We start from the raw sequence: 23,385 nt of genomic DNA, 5'->3' as shown, positions 1-23,385 counted from the left end.
AAAATAAAGAAAAACATGAATATACATATAGCATGATGTTTATGTATGTGCATTGCATTTTGGTAAAACAATTAAACATTCTTGGGAACATCAGATAGCTAGAAAGGATTGATGCAAATGTATTTGTCATTCTTCAGAGAAAGTAGCTTGGAGTGTATTTAAATTGGTTGGTTTCCCAGTACCCACAGCCTAGTTCTGGCCCCCTAATTGCTTTTCAATAGGATTCAGGAAAGGAAGCAACAGTGTGGAGTAGTGGTTAAGGCTTTGGACTCATAACTGAAAGGGTATGAGTTTGAATGCTAAGTGGGGCACTAGTATTACAAGGTAATTTGCTCGGATTACTTCTGGAAATTTCACAGCTGGATAAATACATAGAAAAAAGTGGTTTTAAATAAGTGTCAGCCAAATATTAATCAAAGTGGACAGCCCAACACCTGCACTTTTTCGTGTTTAGGAGCAAGTTGACTTGACTGTGTGCTCCAAGGAACTGAGACGAAACGTGAAACTTCTTCCGACAGGTGTCATTTTCATCAGCGTTCTGTCCAAAGCAGATGCACATTGCTGGAAGTTTTCTCTTACGAATTCTCCTTTTGAAGTTTTGGCATTTGCTTTTTACTACAATTCAGCTTTCACTGAGTTTGCATTCACTAAATCAGATAATGCTTCAAACCCTTGAACAGTGGTAACACTAACACACCTTTTTCCTGAAGAACTGAGAGAAAGGATGTGTTGTATCAAGTGAAGCATGATGAAGTCAACAAAGGTCAATTCATTACAGCATCCTGAAAAGTTCCAAAATATTAAAAAAATTCACAATATGTAGGAGAGATTTATTATTCTAATATTAATTTGTTTTTATCTTCCTCTCAGAATTTTGATAACGAGCAATGAAAGCAATATATGGTGCAATGTTGTAAGAAAATCTAATTTATATAATAATACTACATTATTGAATACTATTAATAATACATAAATATGTAATATTGGTGTTAAAACCACTTTTGTGAATTTAATTACCAACAAGTGCCATTCAGACCCTGCTTTCTATGATTTATACAATTAATAAACCTGTTTCACCACAAATAAAACTCCTATAAACCTTTCTTTTGGCAGATTCCAACAAATTAAAATGCATTTGCAGTCCTGTCTGCAAACAGCAATGGGTGGCAATGTGTGTTTCATTGTATATACTGTATATAATATCCTGTCCCGTTATATTGACATATTTACTGAAGTGAAAGAAAGGAATGCCTCTCCTACAGATGACAAACAGAATTTATAAATGTTGTGCGTTAGTAGTTTTTGTTTCAAACTCATGCAGCGCTGGCAAATAAATTATGGAGAGGCCTATCTGTCCAACAAAGCATCTCTCAGTTTGTTCATGCAATTTGTATGCTACTGTACATTCAGTGGAGGAGCCATTTTGCATCAATAATCATTACACTCACCTAAAACAGCAACCAATGAGCTGAAGTTTAAAAACGTTTTTTTAATCACATATATTGTAGTAGTTACTGTAAGATAAGTCTTTCACCAGTCATGCAAACTGAATTGATAGAACAAAATATGAGTTGGACACAATCATGACAACATGATATTAGACATAAGAGAGACATCCAGTCATGCATTTTCTTACCACTTATCCAAATTCAGACGCACCCGTTCACACCAGGCACAATTTCTCCTGAATATATTTTTGGACTGTGTGAGGAAGCTGGAGCACCCAGAGGAAACCCACGCGAACATGGGGAGAACATACTAAATCCACACAGATAGCACCCCAGGTCCAGAATTGAACTCAGGGCTCCAGAGCTGTAAGGCAGCAAAGCTAATCCCAGCACCACCAGAGAGCTAAAGAGCTATACCTGTGCAATTGTTGACTAAGGTTAGTTACATTTCATTCAGACAGCATGGAGGACTGTCCTACTAGAATAAAAAGCAAATATCAGAATTAAAAGACTGAAGAGATTTAAGAGGGGAGCTGTATCAGTTTGCATTAGCCGCAAAGGAAGAAATAAAGGTTAAGTTTGCACTGGAAACTAGAAAGAAGAAGCAAGCATATTGGCTCTTGAGACACCAAAGAGAAAAAAGTTGTTTACTTTTTTTCCTTTTCAGCACGGAATTAACCTTCTCTAGTTCCTTTTCACTCGCTAATTAAATGGTAGCAAGCAAAGCGCACTCAAAATAAAATAAATTCCAAAGCCCGTAGTTCACTTACTGTACTCAATGTTTTTGAAATATGCAGTGTGAGACCTGGTGAAATGTTGTGGCTAAACAAAAAAGAGCTGTAGCGGCAAGGCTTATTAAAAATACAGGAATTAAGTTTCCTGCTCCCTTGCCAGTCTCTCTGTCTCTCATCTCAGTGGTGCTGGATACAGAGAGGCCATTCCATTTGGTTCACATTTAAGGTGTTTTTCTAGCTGATAGAGTGTCCTGATAAGGAGCATCTCCCAATGCTGAGATTCTCCAGCAACCCTAATAAATGGTCATCTCTGGCACCTTACTGTCTGGGAGATTCTCATCCCACGGTTTACAACCCTAAGGTTAGAGAGCATGGTTACTCATCCTCCACCTAGATCAGCCAATCAGGAACTGGTTGGGCAGGGTAACCCCACATGGGTCTCGGATGCCCACGAAACTTTCAACCAATGAACAACCGTAGTTCCTCCAGGTAAAACAGGCAGCACAGGGCTCCACCAGTGCCCCTCCTGGACATTCTCAGACTCATCTCGGACAATCACGTAACAGCTAGTGTGTCCGAATGCCAGGACTTTACTTTGTTCCAAGAATCGAGAACAGAGGTTGCCAGCGCGTAACCAAAGGATCCACCTGAGGCTAGCCCAGCAGCAAGCCTCATGAACCCACCACGAACGCTCACCTGATCAACAAGTGAACTACGGTCAGAACTATGGACAGCTGAATCTCAGGATTCAGGGCTAGCACTACATCGGGAATGAACCAGTCTTCTTCCCGTCTAAAGAGTGTGACCTGCTTGGACCCGCAGTCACTTTCCATGTACAAACTCTCGCTAGTAAAGCCAGAACTAACTAGCTGGTCTTCAGAGAGCCTACTACCAGAGCATCGCAGCAGGAATCTCTCCCACTTCTCTCTCTTCGAATCAGCACTGCCTGGCACCGGGCCAGAGAATGCCGATTGGACACAGCAACAGCCTGCTACTGTTCCTTTGTGTCTGCGGGAGATCTGAATCCCCACAGATTGGATGAGTATTCAACTTTCTGCATTACAGCTCGAGAATTCAATTGTTACCTCAACCCCAGTTGATATCAATTTAATTCCTATGAGTGATGTACTTGCTTTTGAGTATCTAGTGTAGAAGTTGTAATCCAAGTTCATTTACGAAACGGTATAAATGAATTTGGTTTGTAACTTTTCGTGACTGAATATATATATCTTTTGTATTCTGCTAATCCTCACTATAAGATCTGTTATGTTTATATGCACATTTTATGCATTAATAAATGTTTTGTCGTGTATTAGCATGTGTGTGTGTGCGTTGCTGAGTTATGCCGTAAGGTTGGTTTTCTAATACCCATCAAAGAATCATTTTGTGACTTACTGCTACAATTAATAATTGTCCCAGTAAATGCACAAACCCCTACATTTATTGGTGCCTTGTGAGAGGATGCAGAGCGATGTATATCATAGATAACCTGAGGCTAGCAGTTTTAACCAGTTTAAGCTCCTGCAGTCCTGTATGTAGTACATGTGAAGTTGTGCCCCTTCTTGTGTCATGTCTGATGTGAAAAGTCCTCCAGCTCTTGCCAGAGTGTCTCTGATAAGATGGTTTAGTCTTGTGAAGATTCATTCACTGACTCTTTGGAAAACATTACACATTCCAGCTTCTAGCCTATGTGGAATAGACCATGAACAGGTTTGTCATGTTTGATGTAGAAAATATTTGCTGTGCATGTACAGTTTCTTTAGTCTGTGACATCCAGCTGACTCAGCCTTATGTCCTACCAGGAAAGAATAGGAGAAGAAAGTAATTATCAAACTGATGGGAGAGATTAGGTGGGCATCAATGCAGTATAAGATTACATTAAGTACCTGTCATTTCCTTCAATGTTTCTGTTATTTTGCACTTGTTCTCAATTTGTTTCTTAAGAAAATCTTGCAATTTAAATTTGCTTTAGAGTGATCTCATTCTTTTCACCTGAGCTAGAGACATTTGCAGTCTGTGTCATGGTCACAGTGTGATGAATATTAGTACACAGAATAAACTCAAGAATGTCTGACTTAATCTTTAATTCATGCTTTATTTTCAGCAGCGCTGCTATGTACAGTACCTGCCGTGACAGGAGACATATTCTTTTCTCAATGCCAGCAAAGGATTCATTAAGATAAGTATTGCTTGTTAGGTGTCCAACAAATGATAAAAAATATAAAAATTGGGAAACTGCTAAAGGTCACCATGAACTTTATTCATTAATCAGGTTTTGTGCCAGAAAAAAAGTTGTGGTTTTCTCCTTCATCTTTCCCTCATGTATCATGAATTCCACTTATTTAATACACTTCTAGCAGACAGGACTACTTTAATTATTTTCACTTGCTTCAGAAAGATATTCTTACTGAAATGGAATCCTTTGTTTGTGTTTCAATGGCCTGGCTTAAAGGAGCTAAAATGGCTTTCAAAACTGAGAATAGGATACACTTTTTTACACAAAGGGTTGGGGGGTGTGGAACAAGCTGGACATCCATGTTGTTGGAGCTGATATCCTGGCTTCTTTCAAAAAACAGCTAGATGAAAAGTAGAATCTATGCATATTTTGCCAGTGCTTTGGTTAAATCATCCATATTTTCTTTTAAATTCTCATTCTATAATTTAGAAAATGCTGCACAAATGTATGCTTAATTAGCTTAAGAAGGGTTTGTGACACAGCATGTAAACAAGAAACACAGCACTGGTCTTCCAATTGTGCATTAAGATAAAGAATGCGATCCAGACTTTCATCTTTTCGGATTCAGTCTCATCAACTACAGCAAATTCAAAGAGACAGGTCAGACTCCCTAAGTGAATAAGATCCTGGCACTGGAGGCTTGAATCATTCTGGACAGATTTAGGGGCCAGTAACCATTCCTCTAACAACACACATTTGTGAGTCAAAATGTATCAGTTTTCAGGAGTACTGTAGCAATCATAGACAAACACCACTGAATACATCATCATCATCATGAGATCACTTTCACTAAATGCTTACTTATCCCATTCAGGGTCATAGTGGCCTGGAACCTATCTTGGGAAACGCTGGATGCAAGGTAGGATATGCAGATGAACACTGGTTGAATGGGATGCCAGTGCATTGCAGGGCACAAACAAAGGTTTGCACACACTTAGCCAGGGCCACATTTCCCAGAAAGCAATTAACCTACTGTACCATTTTGATTTTGAAATGTGGGAGGTAACTGGAGTGGCCAGATGAAACCCATTCAAACTTGGTGGGAACATGCAAACTCCATGCAGATAGCACCACAGGAATTAAACCCAGAATCCCAGTGCTGTGAGGCAGCAATGCCAAGCACTGTGCTGCCATGCTGCGTACAACTGAATACATTTCTGCCTTTTTGTTCATGGGTTTATTCACCTAAAACAATTTAAAACTTCAGAAATACACCAATGAAGGACAGTTTTAGAGATCTAGGCTTCTGCAAAATGTACACTATGAAATCAGTGTTGGCATGTGCATCTTAGGTGTCTCATTGTAAATGTTTTTCAAGTTCTCTTATCTCTGTCTGCACAGTTGACCCTGAAGTCTGTTTCTCAATGCTGATTTCATTCTAAACATGGTAGTTCACATTAAAAAGGAGCTTTCTCTGTTTTTCTTTCTGTATTTTGCCTAAATGTTTTCATTCATGAAGAAAGGATATCAGAAGCTCTGTTTCAGACTCCTTTCCCTATTTAAATTGTTAATAGCCTGGTAGCAGATGTGATTCCAAATTCAGATATTCAAAGTTCCCCTGGATTTGGTAATGCTTTTGAATGCAAAAAGTAACTGTCACTAAAAGCAAGCAATGATGTAGCTGTATTCAGCCCAAAGGAAATTCACAGTGAATCTGTGTCTGAGATATCACCATATCCAAAAACCTTGAAAGTTTTGTCTGTCTACAAGGACATCTGTTTCTATTAATTAATTATTCTCCAACACATTGTCCTGCTCTGGGTATACTGCTGACATGCATACAACATGACCCTAAGTCAGTGATTTTAATCCATCTTCACTGATGTTCTGCCTGGTTCATCTGCATGGAAGTGACTAGTGTCTGTAAAATCAGTGGTTTCTACAAGTCCAAATCCTAACTCTTAAATTCTCAAATCATTATAAAAATCAATTATATACAGTAATTAATTAATTGCTTACACTTATATAGCGCTTTTCTGAACACTCCACTCAAAGCACTTTTAAAGGTATTGGGTAATCCCCTACTATAACCAGGATACAACCAACCAGGAAATAATGCCAATTTACTTGTATACAAAATTATTGGCCTGCTCTAAATTATAGCACTGCTCTCTGTGTTTACTTTTATATGCCCTAGAATAGCCTGTTGTACTTTTCATTTTTATTCTTAATGTAACCTGTTTCATTACTTTCACAGTCTCTACAGGAATCCACAATCCACACAGGTTTAGAACAGAGTTCAAATTTGCATTTACCATCAACACAGAATAGTTATACATAATACAGTACATTGGTTTAGAAGAACGTAACATAATGTAATGTTTTAATAATAATAATAATAATTGCTTACACTTATATAGCGCTTTTCTGGACACTCCACTCAAAGCGCTTTACAGGTAATGGGGACTCCCCTCCACCACCACCAATGTGCAGCATCCACCTGGATGATGCGACGCCAGCCATAGTGCGCCAAGAACGCTCACCACACATCAGCTATCAGTGGGGAGGAGAGCAGAGTAATGTAGCCAATTCATAGAGGGGGATTATTAGGAAGCCATGATTGGTAAGGGGCAATTGGAAATTTGGCCAGGACACCGGGGTTACACCCCTACTCTTTTCGAGAAGCGTCCTGGGATTTTTAATGACCACAGAGAGTCAGGACCTCGGTTTTACGTCTCATCCGAAGGACGGCGCCTGTTTACAGTATAGTGTCCCCGTCACTATACTGGGGCATTAGGACCCACATGGACCGCAGGGTGAGTGCCCCCTGCTGGCCCCACTAACACCTCTTCCAGCAGCAACCTTAGTTTTTCCCAGGAGGTCTCCCATCCAGGTACTGACCAGGCTCACACCTGCTTAGCTTCAGTTTTCTTCTTACTCCTATTAACAAATTTAATCCAGGACAATTTTAAAATTGCATTTATCATCAGATGTACATTTATTAAAAAATGCATTTTGTTAACTGTCAATTTTTGCTGTCATTTCTAAGCGAAACCTACACGTGTACATCACTTGTAGTAATTGATACAATAATTCCAGGAGTCAATTTAAATACACAAATTTAAATAAATCAGAGAGCCCAGGAGCTGTGAAGTACTGCTACCCATTCCAGTTCTATTAGTTAAACAAAACTAGAAATTGTCTGTGAATAGAGAAGATGAAAATATTCTAAGATAGAACGGTCATCTCTGTGAAGGAAACGAATAACAGAATGCCCAGAAAGAAATCAGATTTCTTAAATTAAGCAATCTGAAACTCACTGTCTCTAGATCATTTCAACTTGGCTTCTTATGCAGTGAAGCCTACTTTCTTTTCCAATTTCAGACCTCTGCTGTCCATGTCTCCACATCTTGTAATTTATTGTTCCTGTGCCCTATATACTGTACATACTGTATATACGGATAGAAAAGCTGAACACATAGAGCACGCATTCAAATAATATGTAATTCAGCAGTACAAATTTTCTCCATTGTTGATCATAACTACAAGGAAAAAAAAGATTCTCAGCTTCATTGCTTATGCTTTTTCCTTGCATAGACAGTGCTGTATGTACAATAAGTGTTTCTCTTTAATTTCATATAGGCTTATACAGTATAGGATATACAGAAGCAAACATGATTTCCCCCATTGAAGTAAATTTAATATATCTGTAAAATGGAGATAAACCTAAAAATAACAATAAGTTTCAACTGACAGTTCTGTATGGAAGCCCGTTTCCGCCAGGGAGTAAAAAAAAACGCACTATGGTAGCTCGCAATTGGGACTTTGTATCTCAGAATTGCGACTTCATATCTCAGAATGATGACTTCATATCTCGCAACTGTGACTTTTTATCTCACATTTGCGACTTTGAAATAGCCCACATTTCATTGTCTGTCCTTTTGTTATTGTAACGGATTCGGGTTCTAGGGCTTGTGCCTTCGCCGCTCCCACCCTAGTTCGTGCCTCGCTGCATTGGCTCGAACCCAGGTCTTGCCAGCTGAGCTAAAGAAGACCTTCGTTTTAAGTAAAAAAGGACATACAATGGAAATATGTAAAAAGTATAAGTTTTGGTTTAAGAGTGGTTTATAAGTTTAGGAGTGGTGAGGGTACAAACCCTAGAACCCGAATCCGTTACAGTAACAAAAGGACAGACAATGAAATGTGGGCTATTTCAAAGTCGCAAATGTGAGACATAAAGTGGGAATTCTGAGATATAAAGTCGCAATTACGAGATACCATAGCGTGTTTTTTTTTTACTCCCTGGTGGCGGAAATGGGCTTCCATAGTTCTGTAATATGAAAGCAATTGGAAAAACAGCCCCCCCACTACAAAAGTGATCTTAATAAATAGCTTGCATGTGAAATTGGAATACATGCACAATCTCCAATTGCATGTAAGGGTTCAATTACCCATTTAAAAAAGGGTTTTAACTAACCTGTTTGATGTTTTCTTAATCCTTTCAGGATTAATTCAACCGCATTTTTTAAAACTTTTATTTAACACAGGTCTCTTCTGCTTTTGGCCAACTAATTCTAGAATATCTTTATTAAATTCTCAGAATCCTTAAATCCACATCCTTCCAATGGAAAAAAGTACACTGATTTATTGCAAAGTTGTGGGATTTAAAGACTCTTTCTCAGGCTTCAGTAACAGATACTCTGAAACAGTCTATAAATGTGTGAATTGCTAAGACATGTATATAATAGAAGTGATGGTAGAAATTAACTATATGCATGTTCAAAACAACCTTAAAGTTAGTGAATTAAAAATAGAAGCAATTCTGATTCTGAATGGGTAATATATAACACTTCAAGAGCAGAAACAGTGACCTAGAGAGACAAATGGGAAATAAGATTAGCAGCATTGAGGAAAATAAAATGGAGAAACATCTTTATAAAGAGAATTGTAGGAGAGTTGCACCAAGGCCCTTGGCATACTGAGAAAGTTGACACTATGGAGCCATTTAGGAGAGAGTTTGATTGAACTGCTAGATCTTTTTCCTTCTATCTCTCAAAGGAATGAGAGGCACTGAATGGACTCCTCTCTTTTCTAACATTCCTTTCATTGTTATGAATGAAAAGAAAAACATGTATTGTTGCAGTTTTATCAGTTGATATCTGTAGCAAAATATTTTTGTTTATATTTATAACATTTGTTCTTCCGCTTTGGTTGGATTATATTCAATATAACATCACCTGTACATTAAGGAAAAATGATAAACAGTACTTCTGTGACCTGGGATTCTTAACTAGGTACAGGGTAAGCTTTTAAAGGGCACCTTTCCCACTAGTTCAGTACTGTGCGAAACCAATACTCACATAGTAGACTTGTTCTGGCAGGGCCACAGCATAGTTCAAACTTCTTAACCACAGTGCTTTATATTTCAGAATTAATAATAGGGTGGTATAGTGGCACAGTGGTTAGCATTGCTGCCTCACAGCACTGGAGACCTGGGTTCAATTTCTGGGATGCTACAGTACTTGCATGAAGTTTGAATGTTCAGCCCGTGTTCACATGGGTTTCCACTGGGTGCTCTGGTTTGCTCCCACAGTCCAAAAACATATTGGTAGGTTAATTTCTTGGAAAAATGGCCCCTGGTGCGAATGTGTTTATTGGTGTCTTTGTGTGCCCTGTGATGGACTAGTGTCCCATAGATGTGATATCCCGCCTTGTGCCTATTGCTTGCCGGGATAGGTTTTAATTCCTCTATTACCCTATATTGAATAGAGTGGTTAGAAAATGCATGCCTGGATAATTAATAATAGCACTGCATACACAATGGTTTTAAAACAGCACCATAACCAGAAATTGTTGCAAACCAATGGCTTTGCCTAAAGATGTTGCTAATTTATCAGACTATACTAGCAGACTACACTAGACTAGAAGGTAAATAGAAAAGGAAATCATTTTATTTCCTAACTGCTGTATACTGGTGTATTAATGTTTCCAACATTCCTACATATTTTAGTGGGTTTTTCTGTAGTGAGATAGCAAATATTTTATAGTTCCCAAAGAATACTGATATACAAAAACCTTTCCTATGATTTTGAAGCATCAAGGACATGATTCATTTCTGTTGCAAGTGGTTATTTGCTGCAGTAAATAAATTCATTATGTACCAATGTAGCATCCCGCGACTGGCTTATTGTTGCAGTTGAGTTAAAAAAAAATATGAGCAAAATGAAAAATAACCGTACACAGAGAAATTCCCTACGTTGCACTTTTATAACAATCAGAAAGCTGAATAGGCCCTCCTTGGAGGAGCTACTGATGAACCCTTAACTGTTTTACCAATTGGCCCAGACAGAACAGTTTATACTTGGCTTAGCTTTACCCTGGTAGAGCAGCATGCTTCTACCCATGATTCCCACTGCTTTGTTAATACAAAGCTTGTCATGTCTTTCTTTCTTTTATAATTGTGGATGAAATATATTGAGTTTTTCAAATTCATTTTTAGAGGTGGGGGATGATCTGCTAGCCCCAATACTATGGTTTTTGACACCTTCCTCTGTAAAAAAGTGAATCATAACCTTAGCTGCAGTCTTTCTCTAACTCTACGTTTGCTGCTCAGATTCTAACCCTTTCTAACCCTTTATTTCCTGTAGCTCTGTATGTTGCACTGAAGATTTGGCTCACAGTAGAAATTAATGAGATTAGCTATATGCTAATTTTATGTTCGTTAAATCACTCTGGTGAGTGTTGCTCTATGTATCTTGTTTTTCTTACATTCCACAATAATATTACTAATAACACATAATATCAATAATAAGTAATATGTTTATAATTTATCAATAATAAGTAATATATTTATATATGTAATTATAATAATATTAAATAAAGTAATATATTTATACTATTAATTAGAAAAACACATTGCATAAAGGGGTCAGGGAAAAGTTGTAAAATTAAATGTTTATGCTAATGTATAAGATGAATACAAAACAATACACTGTTCAAGAATGAAAGGTATTATACCACTAATACTACAGATTACCAGTGTTTATATATCTACACTAAAAAAATCTCTATGAGTGGACTGAAGATTTTGGCATGCCATTTGGTATGTATCAGAGTAAGCCATCTAAATTATTTACACTAGTTCAATATAAATCTGTATGCCTATAATACACCAGGGGAGCAAACAGTAAGCATTCTAACACTCTAAGTGTTGGCTTATGTGCTATCATATACCAGCAGATACTGTTTTATTTATTCATTAGAACATGCTGCAGTAGAAGAAATGCATGCAGATATACACCCTAGCATGATGAGTCTTAAGAGATAACACTGACAAGATATGCATTGTCTCTGGCATTTCGTTACACTACATATGCACAGCAGCAGCAGCATTAATGGGAAAGAAAACTTAGAAATAATTTTAATTAAAGCACTATCATACAGTTTTTAAACCAGTGTATGTGTTTTGTATTCTTGTGGTTTCTTCTTAGTTCCTGTCATAATAATCTGTGTGTGTGTGTGAGAGAGAGAGAATATAATCACACACCAAAACAGATAAGCTTTTCTTTACAGCTACTGGTGTTAACTTGAACACAGCTAGAATTAATTGCCGGTCAGTGGAAATGCCTGAATCCCCCATATCCTTTTCTATTGCACAGTGAAGATGTTATCATTACTCAGACTTGTACTGTATATGCTGCTCAGAGCCAACTGTGCTGTACTGCTTTCCAGTTGTAACCACTCTAACCAGAGGCTGAAACATTTGTTTTATTGGACGTGAACTAAAAACATATCTGCTTTTCAAGAATATGGTATGGCTTGAAGTATGAAGTATATATTGATGGTATACAAGAAGGCTTGAAATAAAAGTTTAAAATGTCCTAAAAGCAGATAATGAAGGAATGAGGGAGTTTAAGAGGAGAAAAATGACTACAAATCAACAGCATTTACTTAAAGAATGGAAAATAATTCATTGCAGGCACAACAAAAAAACAACAACAACAACAACAAAATCATAAAAAAGCAAGATAGAACAAGCAACTATTTATAACATTTGCTCCAGTGACCAAAACTCCAAGTGAGTTTGACATCCCCTTAACTCTCATTAACCTATGTCTGTTTTCCATTAGGAAAGCCACCCACAATATTTGCTGGATATCAATTACATTACTAGTGGGACTCTCCCCCACTATCAACTCAATCTAGCACCACCATCCAGGCAACCTTGGCTTGGAATAGTTAATTTCTCTCCCCCTCATGCCTTGTCAAATCCAGTGCTTCAATAAATAAGCTAACAAGAGCTCCAACAATAATAATGCATGTACTCAGGCATAACTATAGATAAAATAATACAGGGCAACAGAAAAAGTTACATTAGACATTGTCCTCAGATTGGCATATGTCACAATGTGACAGAACAGGGCACATTGCCATTGGTTAAAAACCTACATTTCATCTGGTTTCAGGACACAAGATGTGGCTCTACCCGTCCGTGCTTCAGAGGATGTTGTGTTCTTTACCTGCAGAAATTGAATCAAGCTGCATGTAAGAGTTTGACCATTTTACTTTTGTTTCACTTACTTTGTTTCAACTAATTGCATTAGATTAGTTTAATCCATTTAAGTCAATTTCTTACACCACTAAGCTTTATACTGATTGTTAATTATTGGTTGCTATATCTTTTATGTGTTTAAAATATGTATTTAAAAATAATTCAATTGTATTTTAACTGCAGGCCATATGGATAATAGCCTCAACCTAATAAATTCAGAAGGAATACAAAATGCACGTTTTCAAAATGCATGTAAAAGCCAGCTAATATGATGAAAAGATTAAATAGAAAAACGCTTTTAAATAGCTAATTGATTTTGCAGAGTATGAAAAACCCTTCCAAAGCACAAAACACTTTCATTCCTAACGTAGTGCAATCAACAGAATTTTCATTAGTGCTTTAGAGCAGCTGGCTATGTGAATATTTTAGGAAAGTGGAAAATACTTGTCTTTGGAATTGATTAAAAATGTATTGTTTTTCTTACTTTTATTTTTGGTAAAAAGCCTGACAAAGAAGCCTTTCCAAAATGGACATTGAGTGAGAAAACATCTATTATTTAATGATGTGAAAAAGAAGCTCAAGTTGGTGCTTTCAGATACTAATCTGAAATGTCTGCATGACATGAAGTTTGATGTTACTCATCAAGACCACATTTACATTCGGTGGAGATATCTCACTGTCTGTAGGATTCTAACTATTTTTAAAACCAGCATCTGTTCTTAACACACTATGGTTATGTCTTGGTAAATTAATCCCAGCCACATACAGTATAGAAAAGATTTACCAGGAAGAACTGTCTTTTGTAAAGCAAAATAAACATTTCTGGCACAAAACTGCTTATAACTGGCATGACTTTTTGGGAACGGATTTGATTGGTGGTGTAGGACAATCCAGGGGTTTTAGTATGGATAGGTAACTAGCCTGCTGGTGTTCTAATGTTAAATTAGAAATTTAGTTTGAGTCACATTTCACTCTAACCCAGAGAGCAACCCAGAGAGACGCTGTCCAGTGGGGTGGATGGATCTCACAGAATCACTGCTCTGCCAAGACTTCAACAGAGATGAGTTTACAAGAGATGGGTTTACACAGTTACTGGCAGTTGTGCTTCAGTGCACTCTCAATTGAGAAATGACAAAGCAGTGAAAAGCACAGTACAATGAAAAGCAATGACACTAGCCCCAGTGAGTGTAAATAGCATAACGCCATTCCATTCCTAAACATCTTTTAATAAAAATACATACAGTAAGAGAGGATTCTTCTAAATGACAATGATCTTTTACACAAAGAAAGTGTAAAGCTAAAGCTGAAGTCTTGAGATCAAGTTTCCACTGGTTTTACTAGTTCTCTAAGCTTGGCCCACTTTTTGTTTTCTGATGAGCTTCAGGAGAAAATGAAAAAATGAATATGCTTTGAAAAAGCACATTAAGACAGAGAGGACTAAAACAAGAGTTTCCATCCCTCTGAAGTTGTGTATGGAAGGGCAAGTGTATGTGCTACAAGACAGAGGAAGAGGACAGAATAACGCAATGAGAAATGGCTGCAGTGTCAATAAAATGTGTCCTCTGTTGCATTTCCTTTATAAATAAATCAATATGTTATGCTGATTCTTCCTTTTCTAGTTTTATTTCGTTTGGAAAAGACCCAAGAGACTGTTAACGTATGGTTGTAAATTTACTTTTGAGAGCAAAATCTGTTCATGTTCTCCTATAACCTTTGGCAGCCTACGCTGGAGCTTAGAAATTAGGTGTTAGTTTATTTGCATCGCAGCACTCTTTTCCCATATCCCAATATAAGAGTCATGATGGCGTTGACATGACATTGCCACAGACTTCTAATCTTTTTTTTTTTAGATCTGCTTTGTAAGCTGACTAATGTGATTATCAAATCATTGCAGTAGGAGACCTGTGGCAGAGAAACACAGGTATTGAAAAAGCAGCACTGTGCCATTAAGGTTTTTTGGCCTTTTAAGAACAGAGTGTCTCTTTTAACAGTCTATACGAGTTTGCAAATAACCTTCAAGGAATTAATAAGAAGGAGCACAGCAGTTTTCTTTTAATAGATTGAAGACCTTTAAATGCTGAAATACTGATGGTGAAAAAGACCAAGGGTAGGAATGGTTTTCCATACATCATACTCAAATCCATTAAAAGGGTCACTTTTGTCTTTAAAAAAAAACAGCAGGGATCTCTTTCTGCATTCACAAAGCCCACACTTTAATTGGAACACAATCAGCATGATGGGAAGCAAGCATATCACCTCCCTCTGCTTAAAATCCATATATTAAAAAATACATGAACCCCATGAGAAGAAGACAGGCCTCCTGTGCTGTTCAGGAAATGTTTCAGAAACACATCCTAGATCACATTGTGTGGCATTCACTTTAAGAAAAATGAAATTAATTGTAGTCTTGAACAAACTGTCGTGACGTTAGTGCTCTACATGTGTAGTACAGATGTAGCCATACAAAATGCACGGTAAAAACCTGTACTGTGGGAATTGTTCTACAGTCAACCGTGGTACGTGATTTACTGGCCAAAATGCTCAACACCTAGCACATTGATTAATTTAATCTCTCCACTGTGCATGTTTAAATCCGCTAAATATGGAAAATTAATATGGAATTTTACCACTAAAGGAAAAGTTTGGTAGCTGAGCACAAAAATAAGAGGAGCATAACATCTCTGAACATCATAAACTATATTAATTTAGGAATATAAATAGATTATACAAACTGTATATGGCTGGTAGTGGTAGTTTAAATAAAAAATACACAACAATATTCCACTTTCTTCATAAACATTTTATGCATCAAAGTCTTTCACTCAGTCACTTACTGTGGTTATTTTGGAAAAGTTCTGACTCATTCTCATTCTGACTATATTAAGTTTAGGAACAAGTAATAGGTTTATTCCATGCTGAAAAGAGAAGAAAGAAAAAACTTTTCGGCTGTGGAGCCTTCTTCAGGTGTGAATCACTTTAAAATTGGAACATTTTTACAAGTGTAAAAAGAGACAATATACAATGTATCTCCTCTAAAACTCTTCAGTTTCAGAAAAATTACCCCAAAGCCACACAGTATTGTCAATCATTGCCCGTCTTGTGTCTAATTTCCAGGGAATAACCCTATTACAAAAAACAGCGCATCGGTACTTATGGTTAAACAGTACATACAATGTCTGGTGGAGTTTCAACGTTCACTTTTCTGTAATTTTCCAACAGAACCGTGATGTCCCATCAATGTTTGGTACCAATAAACAGGGGGAACTCCACAGACTTCCGTGTTTGAACTAAACTGCACTCCAGCAAATAATGTACAGGATATCACCTGCAACGCTTCTAGTTTAGCAGGATTTGTGCGATAAACACATATAATGGGGATGACATTACCCACATCTATATCACTCTATGAGACAGGCTTGAGTTGGAATGTCTGTCAATAAAACAGAGCTCTCCAATATATTTAACAACTATATGATTTATTTTTCCATTTCAGCTAAATGAGGGGAATGCAAAGGCAAATAAGTCAGGATTTCAGAGATTAATAAGCGAGTGCTTTAGTCTAAAATACTTAGTGGAACAAGAATGTCGGCATCTAGACATTGTACATCAGTAAACAACAGAGTGAGCCGCTGGCTCACCTAAAGCGGTAACACGTCTGTCTTCACTGTTATGGTACGGTTTCAACATATTGATCAGCTCCGGTTACTGGCAATTGTAAAAATAACCCATCTACCCTCCTTTGTACAAATTTAAAAAAGTCAGTAAAGAAAAACACAGTTTAAAATTCTAAAAACTTTAAACAGTACACAACTTAAACTCTGTAATAGAATAAAAGTTCCTCAGCATTGACTGGGACTCGAAACCAGAAATGTTCTGGTGACAGCCCAAAAGCTCCACATGCCATGTCAACCATTCAATGCTCCACCTGGCGGTTTTAAATAAACATCTTCAAATAAACTATTTAAAAAAAATTTGGTACCCCGTAAATTGTGGTAACTGTGAATTACTGGGATATCTCCTGCGGATGTTGAATGGCTGGATCTGTAGGTTAGGGTTTAGTTCTTCTTCAATGAGTTTGCACAACAATCCACTCATTTGATTGGAAAATTTACTTCACTGACTTTTTTTGAAAAGACTAAGCAACCTCGCCAAAACAAAGACAAAATATGTTGGCGTTAGAGTCAGAAACACCTAGAAAATCTTGTCCTCACTTGTTAAAATGCGTGACTATACAATACCTATTGCAATATTTTGAAAAGATTAATCAGTTTCTTTCCAACTTTTGCTTGTAGGACAATTTAGACAACATCCCTTTTGGGGCAATGCACTGTACAGTATATAATAATAAACTTTATTTTATATAGCATATACAGTATAGGCAAACATGTTGCAATACGGAAAACTGAACAAAACATGTATGTGAAATTTAGCTTCTGAAACAAGCATGTCCTTAAGGCTCTTTGATGGACAAAAATACAGTTCAGCACAAGATTCCTGGTCTGAATAATGCAGCAGTCTTGTTTTACCAAAGCCAACAAAGTAGAAAAAAATGTCACGTCTGGTATCAGAAATTAAACAGCAAACACCCCTAGGAATAATTGAGCTGCAAAATGAAGCAATTTCTTATGTTGTTAAATTACGCACATTTAATTTAACATGCTGAGTGAAGCTTTATTCTTCTCAGGTTTGACACTTCTTCCTGCAAGCAAGATTTGACATTTAACCTCAAAGCCTTAGCCATCTTGAGATCTGAAAAAAACTTACAAACCTCACCTTCAAAATTCCCCAGTTTTAGTACCTTGTTGTCCATTCAGATAACAGCTTTAATTAAAAAGAAAAAACTTCTAATGTATGATGGCATTTCATGACCCTACAACTTTGTTATTAACCTCATTGACTTCTGCTCATTTTCACAAATAACAATAACACCGATCTTTGTATTCAGCCACATTCATTTTTCATTTCCATAAGGACAGGCTCATTATTACCCTCCCAGATATCACCTTACCATAAAAAAATACTGCTCTCAGTACAAGAACCTACAAAAACTAACAAGCTTTATGTAAAAACTAAGAAATATTGTATTTTATTGTGACATTTTTTCCTGCATAACATCTCCATTGTTATGGGAAAAACAAAGGGATCACAATTCAAGATGTCTTTTGCTTTGGTTGCAGCTATGGTCCGTCTTTTACATTTACCTCGTCCCTCAAGGCATTAGGTTTGTGTTCGGTCATGCATTTCTGTGAAATACATTACATTGTAGTCAAATTATAACAATTTAGTTACACTGCCATTGCATTATTAACTTCTGGTTCTCTTGGATCAAGATGACAGTAAAATGAAATAAAAATGTTCCACAGTTTGATAGGACGTACTGCCATGCATGCATGTAGGAGAAACAGGTGTTAAGATATGTTATACACTTTTGAGCGGGGATGTGCATCATTTTCAAAGGAACATGTAGAGGTTGTGCATACTGAAAGGTAAAAAGAAAGAAGAAAATCAATTTCAGCTGCAGACCTGCATTAACCTCCATTGGTTCAAGTAGTTATATTAGTTAGAATTGGTGATTTACAGGAAAATCCGAGATTCTCACACAAGAGGGGTGGGAAAGGACAAAGGACTAAGGCTGTGTGTTGGACTGGACAAGCTCATACGTACTATGATTGTGATCAACACATAGGATACCAAGTAATTACACAATTTCTGTCCAGATCATTTTAATTTTCTCTACCCACACATATAAATTACTTTAATATTATATATGGAACAACTTATAATACTAAACTAAACTGGTGAAAGTATTACCAACTATCCAATACAGAGTCACAGGGTAGCTGGAGCCTATCCCGACAAGCAACAGGTACAGGGTGGGATACAGCCACGCATACTGTAGACATGCACACACTCACACTAGTGCCAGTTTTTCCAGAAGCCACTTAACCTACCAGTATGTCTTTGGACTGAAAGAGGAAACTGCAGCACCCGGAGGAAACCCATGCAAATATGGTGTGAACATACAAACTCGATGCAGATTGAACCCAGGGCCCCAGCACTGAGTGGCAGGAATGCTAACAATTGAGCCACCAGGATGCTAGCTAGCTTGCAGGATCTAATCCTGACTACCAGCTACAGTACAGTACGTCACAAAACAAATGACAGCACTATTAAAACATCAAAGTCTGCTAATATTAAGAAATATGCGCTCTAGAGAAACGCTTGTCACTAACTCATTTGCTTTTTATTTTAAAAAGAAAATAAACCAGTAACATAACAACTGACCATAGTAGACCTGGAAAGAATAAAAATGCATGAAAATAAGAGCATTCCATATTAATTACCCTTCTTATACAAAGGTGGTGGGTAGAATTTAAATAGTTCCTGATAATACAATAAGAAACTAAAGTGGAAAATGTGTTTTATAGACAAAACCATCTATAAAATTAACAGGTTTTATAGCCAGAAGCTACACTACCCTGCAGTTCACAGCGGGCATCCCACTGAAGCTAAGCAGGTGTGGCCAGTACCTGGATGGGAGACCTCCTGGGGAAGCTTAGGTTGCTGCTGGAAGAGGTGTTAGTGGAGCCATTAGGGAGCACTTAATCTGCATTCTATGTGGGTCTTAATGCCCCAGTATAATGATAGGTACACTGTACTGTTAAAAAGACCTTAACATAAAACCTGACCTTGACATAAAACCTCCTGACTTTCTGTGTTCATTCAAAATCCCAGGGCGTTTCTAGAAAACAGTAGGGGTGTTACCCCAGTGTCCGGACCAAATCTCTCATGCATACAATTCAATGAGAACTACTTTATTAAATGTTAACTAAATGTCCTATATAGGCCATTGACTACTTTTCGGACATAATGTTTATGTTGTCAACTGCAGTAAGTTATGAAATACAATAACCCACAGTACTTGTATTTGTGTAGTCAGTATAAGATGGTATATGTTTAGCATAAGATTTCACAAATTGTAAAGGGATAACTGGAAAGCTCAACCAATTACACATGCTTGCTTAGATTATGAGTTCTACTATCTAGACAAGAATAGTTTGACCCTGGGCTAGCAGACTGTGGCAAGGATTGCCCAAACAGTTTACATATGCCGACAGAATGAGGTGTGCTGGAGTTGACCAGGGTGTAAGTCATCTCTACACACAACAGCATCTTCTGGGACTTTCAGTACCAGGAAGCATGTGAATAAGTAATGTTGTCAGTGAGAGATATATGACCTGTCCCATCACTAGATATTCCAAACATCTTATTAGGTACAGTACTTTAGAGCTTATAGCATGTACAATAGCAAGTGACTTGACAGCAGGTATGTCAGAGTGTTCACAAAATTGGTTTCCAAATATTGGATTGACCAATAAGAGGAGATTCCAAACAGGGAGCAGATGGAAAGAAAAAGGTGGTCCTGAACATAGAATATGGAGATAACTTGCCCGACAGATGAGCTAAGAACAAAATGATGTTGCTATCAGCAGAGCCTTCAGTCATGACAACTGCAAAAACATCTCTAGAAATGAACTGTGTTTGCCCAATCAAATGCAATGGAAAATGATGTTCCCCCTTCCATTTAAAAAAACTGCAAGTATTGGTCTGCATACTGGCTTGATCTTTTTGCAAATGGATTTTCTTCATTCTGGCTTTAATACAATCAACATTTAAAGGACAGAACCAAAAAGACAAGCTCAAGAGTCTGATGTTGCTGGAACTGAGATGCAGATCTACCATTTACTAATGCACAAATAAAAACAGACTTGAAACAAAGTGCTTAAAATTGTCAGATTTTAAAATAAACGACATACAACTGTTTAAACTGATATAACAGTTATCAACATATTGTTGCAATACAAGTCCAGCTGTATTCCCTATTAGTCAAGTTAAAAATGGGTGTCAAAGGTTATCTGTTTTTGTTTTGCCTTTTAAGTTTGACAAACTGACACTCCTAAAGGAACCAAAGGGGATCTCTGGCAATCCTAGAAAAATTTATCATATGGTGAAAAATGCAATATTTTTTAGCAAAGTGGTCCTGTATTTTTCATGGATATAGAGTGAATGTATGATTATGTTTCACATGGTTGCTGTTTTTATATTGCTGTCATTATTACAGTGACATTTTATGTCAAAAGAAAGTCTTGAATTAAGCTGAACCAAAGTTTTCTACTGGAAAATTTGGTCAGTGCTTGCTACCACATAACATTTGTTTTGGCTTGAGGTGATGCAAAGATATTAGTGTATTCTATTTGTCAAAGTAATAATAAAAAATTCAATTCATGTTTCCACATTGACCAGCTGATGCTCACATAAGAAAAAGAGTAACTAACTTGTATGAGATAATGACAAATAGTTTCCCACTCTACAATTTTAGTTAACCTTTAACAATTGTTGCTATAGATTGTTTTGAATTGAAATTACTTTCTATCCAAACATATATTTAGGTGTGAAAATTAATCACACAGGTTATTAACACACCAAAATCAAAAATGCAAGTGTAATATCTGTGAATTATCTTTCTTAAATGATTAGTTTTTATAAGTAGCAGCAAAAGATATTACCTGACTCAGAAATGCTGGAGCTTTGCTCTGACAGAAGCAGCAGGAAATCCTGACAAGTTGTGGGTTCCAGGCCTGGGTTTTTCTTCTGACACAGGTCAACAATCAGACCAACCGCCCTCTGGCAAATTATGTCATGATCCTGCCTGGATCCACTCATTTCCCAAAAGGCATCCTTTTTTCTCTCTGGACAATGAAGTATTTTACTTCATGTAAAGAGTAAGTAAGCACACACACCAAAACAAAAACCTCAAAAACAGTAGTTTCTGTTTGTCTTCTTTTCTTCTCAAAAGCACACTTCTGGAGATGGGTATGCTGAACTGTCTATGCTCTGACTCTGCCTGAGATGGAACACAAAAAAGATCAAATCAAAAATGTTTTTCTTTAAATAGCTCTCTGTGCAACTAGTACTGTAGGGCTATTTCTCTACCAGCCACTGTATGCAGCAGTGAAGAGTCTCATTAGTGCATGTCGTTTGCTTTGCTTATCTGTGCTATTCCCAAAGTGGAGTTCTCCCCTGAACAGGAGCACTCAGAGTCTCTTCTCATTCCCCGATTGCCTCCGAGATCAGTTCTGTGTTTACTGGCAAGGAGGGGTCCCTTTTAACAGCACCTCCCACTAAATTCAATTGTGTTATCCTCTGTATGGCCCTATTCAAAGTGCTTTATACAGCACTCCAACTGAACCTTTCCCCTGCACATAAAGCAGGTTAACTGCAAATCAGAAAGAGCTAGCTGAGAGTGCCTGCAACTACCAGCTGTGCTCAGATGCAGAGGCATGCCATGAATAGTGAAGCTAAGCCTCTAAACTGGTTATTTGCTAAATGCAAGCTTTGCAGGGGCTGAGGAAACTACAATAAATAGTATCATCACAATCTGTGAGTGGCAGAAATGGAGGTGTTATGATTCCAAATCAAAAACTGGAAGCTTTTCAGTAATAAAGAATCAAAAAGCAACAAAAAAAAGTCAAGGGCAAAACTGAAAGTACCTGAAAAAGAACCCAAGTGTTGTAAGGGCTGCAGCCCAATAGTGGATGCAGGGGGTTAAAAGCTCAACAAACACCTGAACTACTGACCTTAACTTTTGCAGTGGGTGAAATATTACCAATTTGTAAAGAAAAACAGTGAATTCAAAAGTAAAATACAAAGTTATACAGTAACCAAACAGACCAAGCCAAATAAACATAAAAATTGCAGAAATGTTTTATCTCATATATAGTAATTATTGCTTGTTTTGTGCAAGATTAATATTTTACAGTCATCTGACTCTGACAGTTCCACCTCTAGAACTTTCTTCCTTCGCTACATTTTTAGTAAAATAGTGATGTAAGTAGCTCATATCTACATAAATATGATATGATATAACTAGCAAACAATTTACACTATAAACAGTTTTTATTCACTCATTTCAGTAAGGTAGACCTGCTGATGAAACTGGTTTTTATGACAAAACCAAACAGATTGAGATTGTAGGGATAGTTCTTCCTCAAGATTTCAGGGCCTAACTAACTAGTGGCCCAGTAAAAATCAAACCTTGAATTTGATCCTTTTGTTTCTTTTTCAGTTCTATGGGGATTGAGGAAGCTTTGAAACCCTCACATATTCACTTTGAATAAAAGTATTCACAGTGTTACTACCTGTTTCCTTTCTGAATTCCTTTGTTTGAATTTCAATTTGTTTGGTTACTTTAACCTAATGTATCTGCTGTATATACAGCACTGCTTTTAGACTTGGTAGTTGCTCTTAAAATCTTTTTGAGGCAGTGACGTTCTTTTTTACAGTAGGACAAACAAAATTATACAGAGTATTGTAAGCTAAAAAGTATAAATGTGCCAATATAAACAATAAGTAATTAATGGATTATTTGAAAAGGCAATTTGAAAATACCTAGTGTAACAGGATTTGCGGTGGTTT

General features: G+C 37.1%; 1 protein-coding gene across 1 annotated transcript in view; it reads right to left on the bottom strand.

The window, feature by feature from the left end:
• Positions 1-22,097, bottom strand: part of LOC148658612 (synaptotagmin-6-like) — a 95,933-nt gene extending 73,836 nt beyond the window's left edge. The window contains exon 1 of the mRNA XM_088640047.1: positions 21,477-22,097. Within this exon, the coding sequence (XP_088496173.1) occupies positions 21,477-21,633 (157 nt within the window). The 5' untranslated portion in view covers positions 21,634-22,097. The remainder of the gene's footprint in view (positions 1-21,476) is intronic.
• Between the last annotated feature and the right edge of the window lie 1,288 nt (positions 22,098-23,385).

Source organism: Lepisosteus platostomus, chromosome 7, assembly GCF_059453375.1.
Source record: "Lepisosteus platostomus isolate fLepPlt1 chromosome 7, fLepPlt1.hap1, whole genome shotgun sequence".
Classification (NCBI taxonomy): Eukaryota; Metazoa; Chordata; class Actinopteri; order Semionotiformes; family Lepisosteidae; genus Lepisosteus; species Lepisosteus platostomus.
This window is presented reverse-complemented; position numbering and strand designations above follow the sequence as displayed.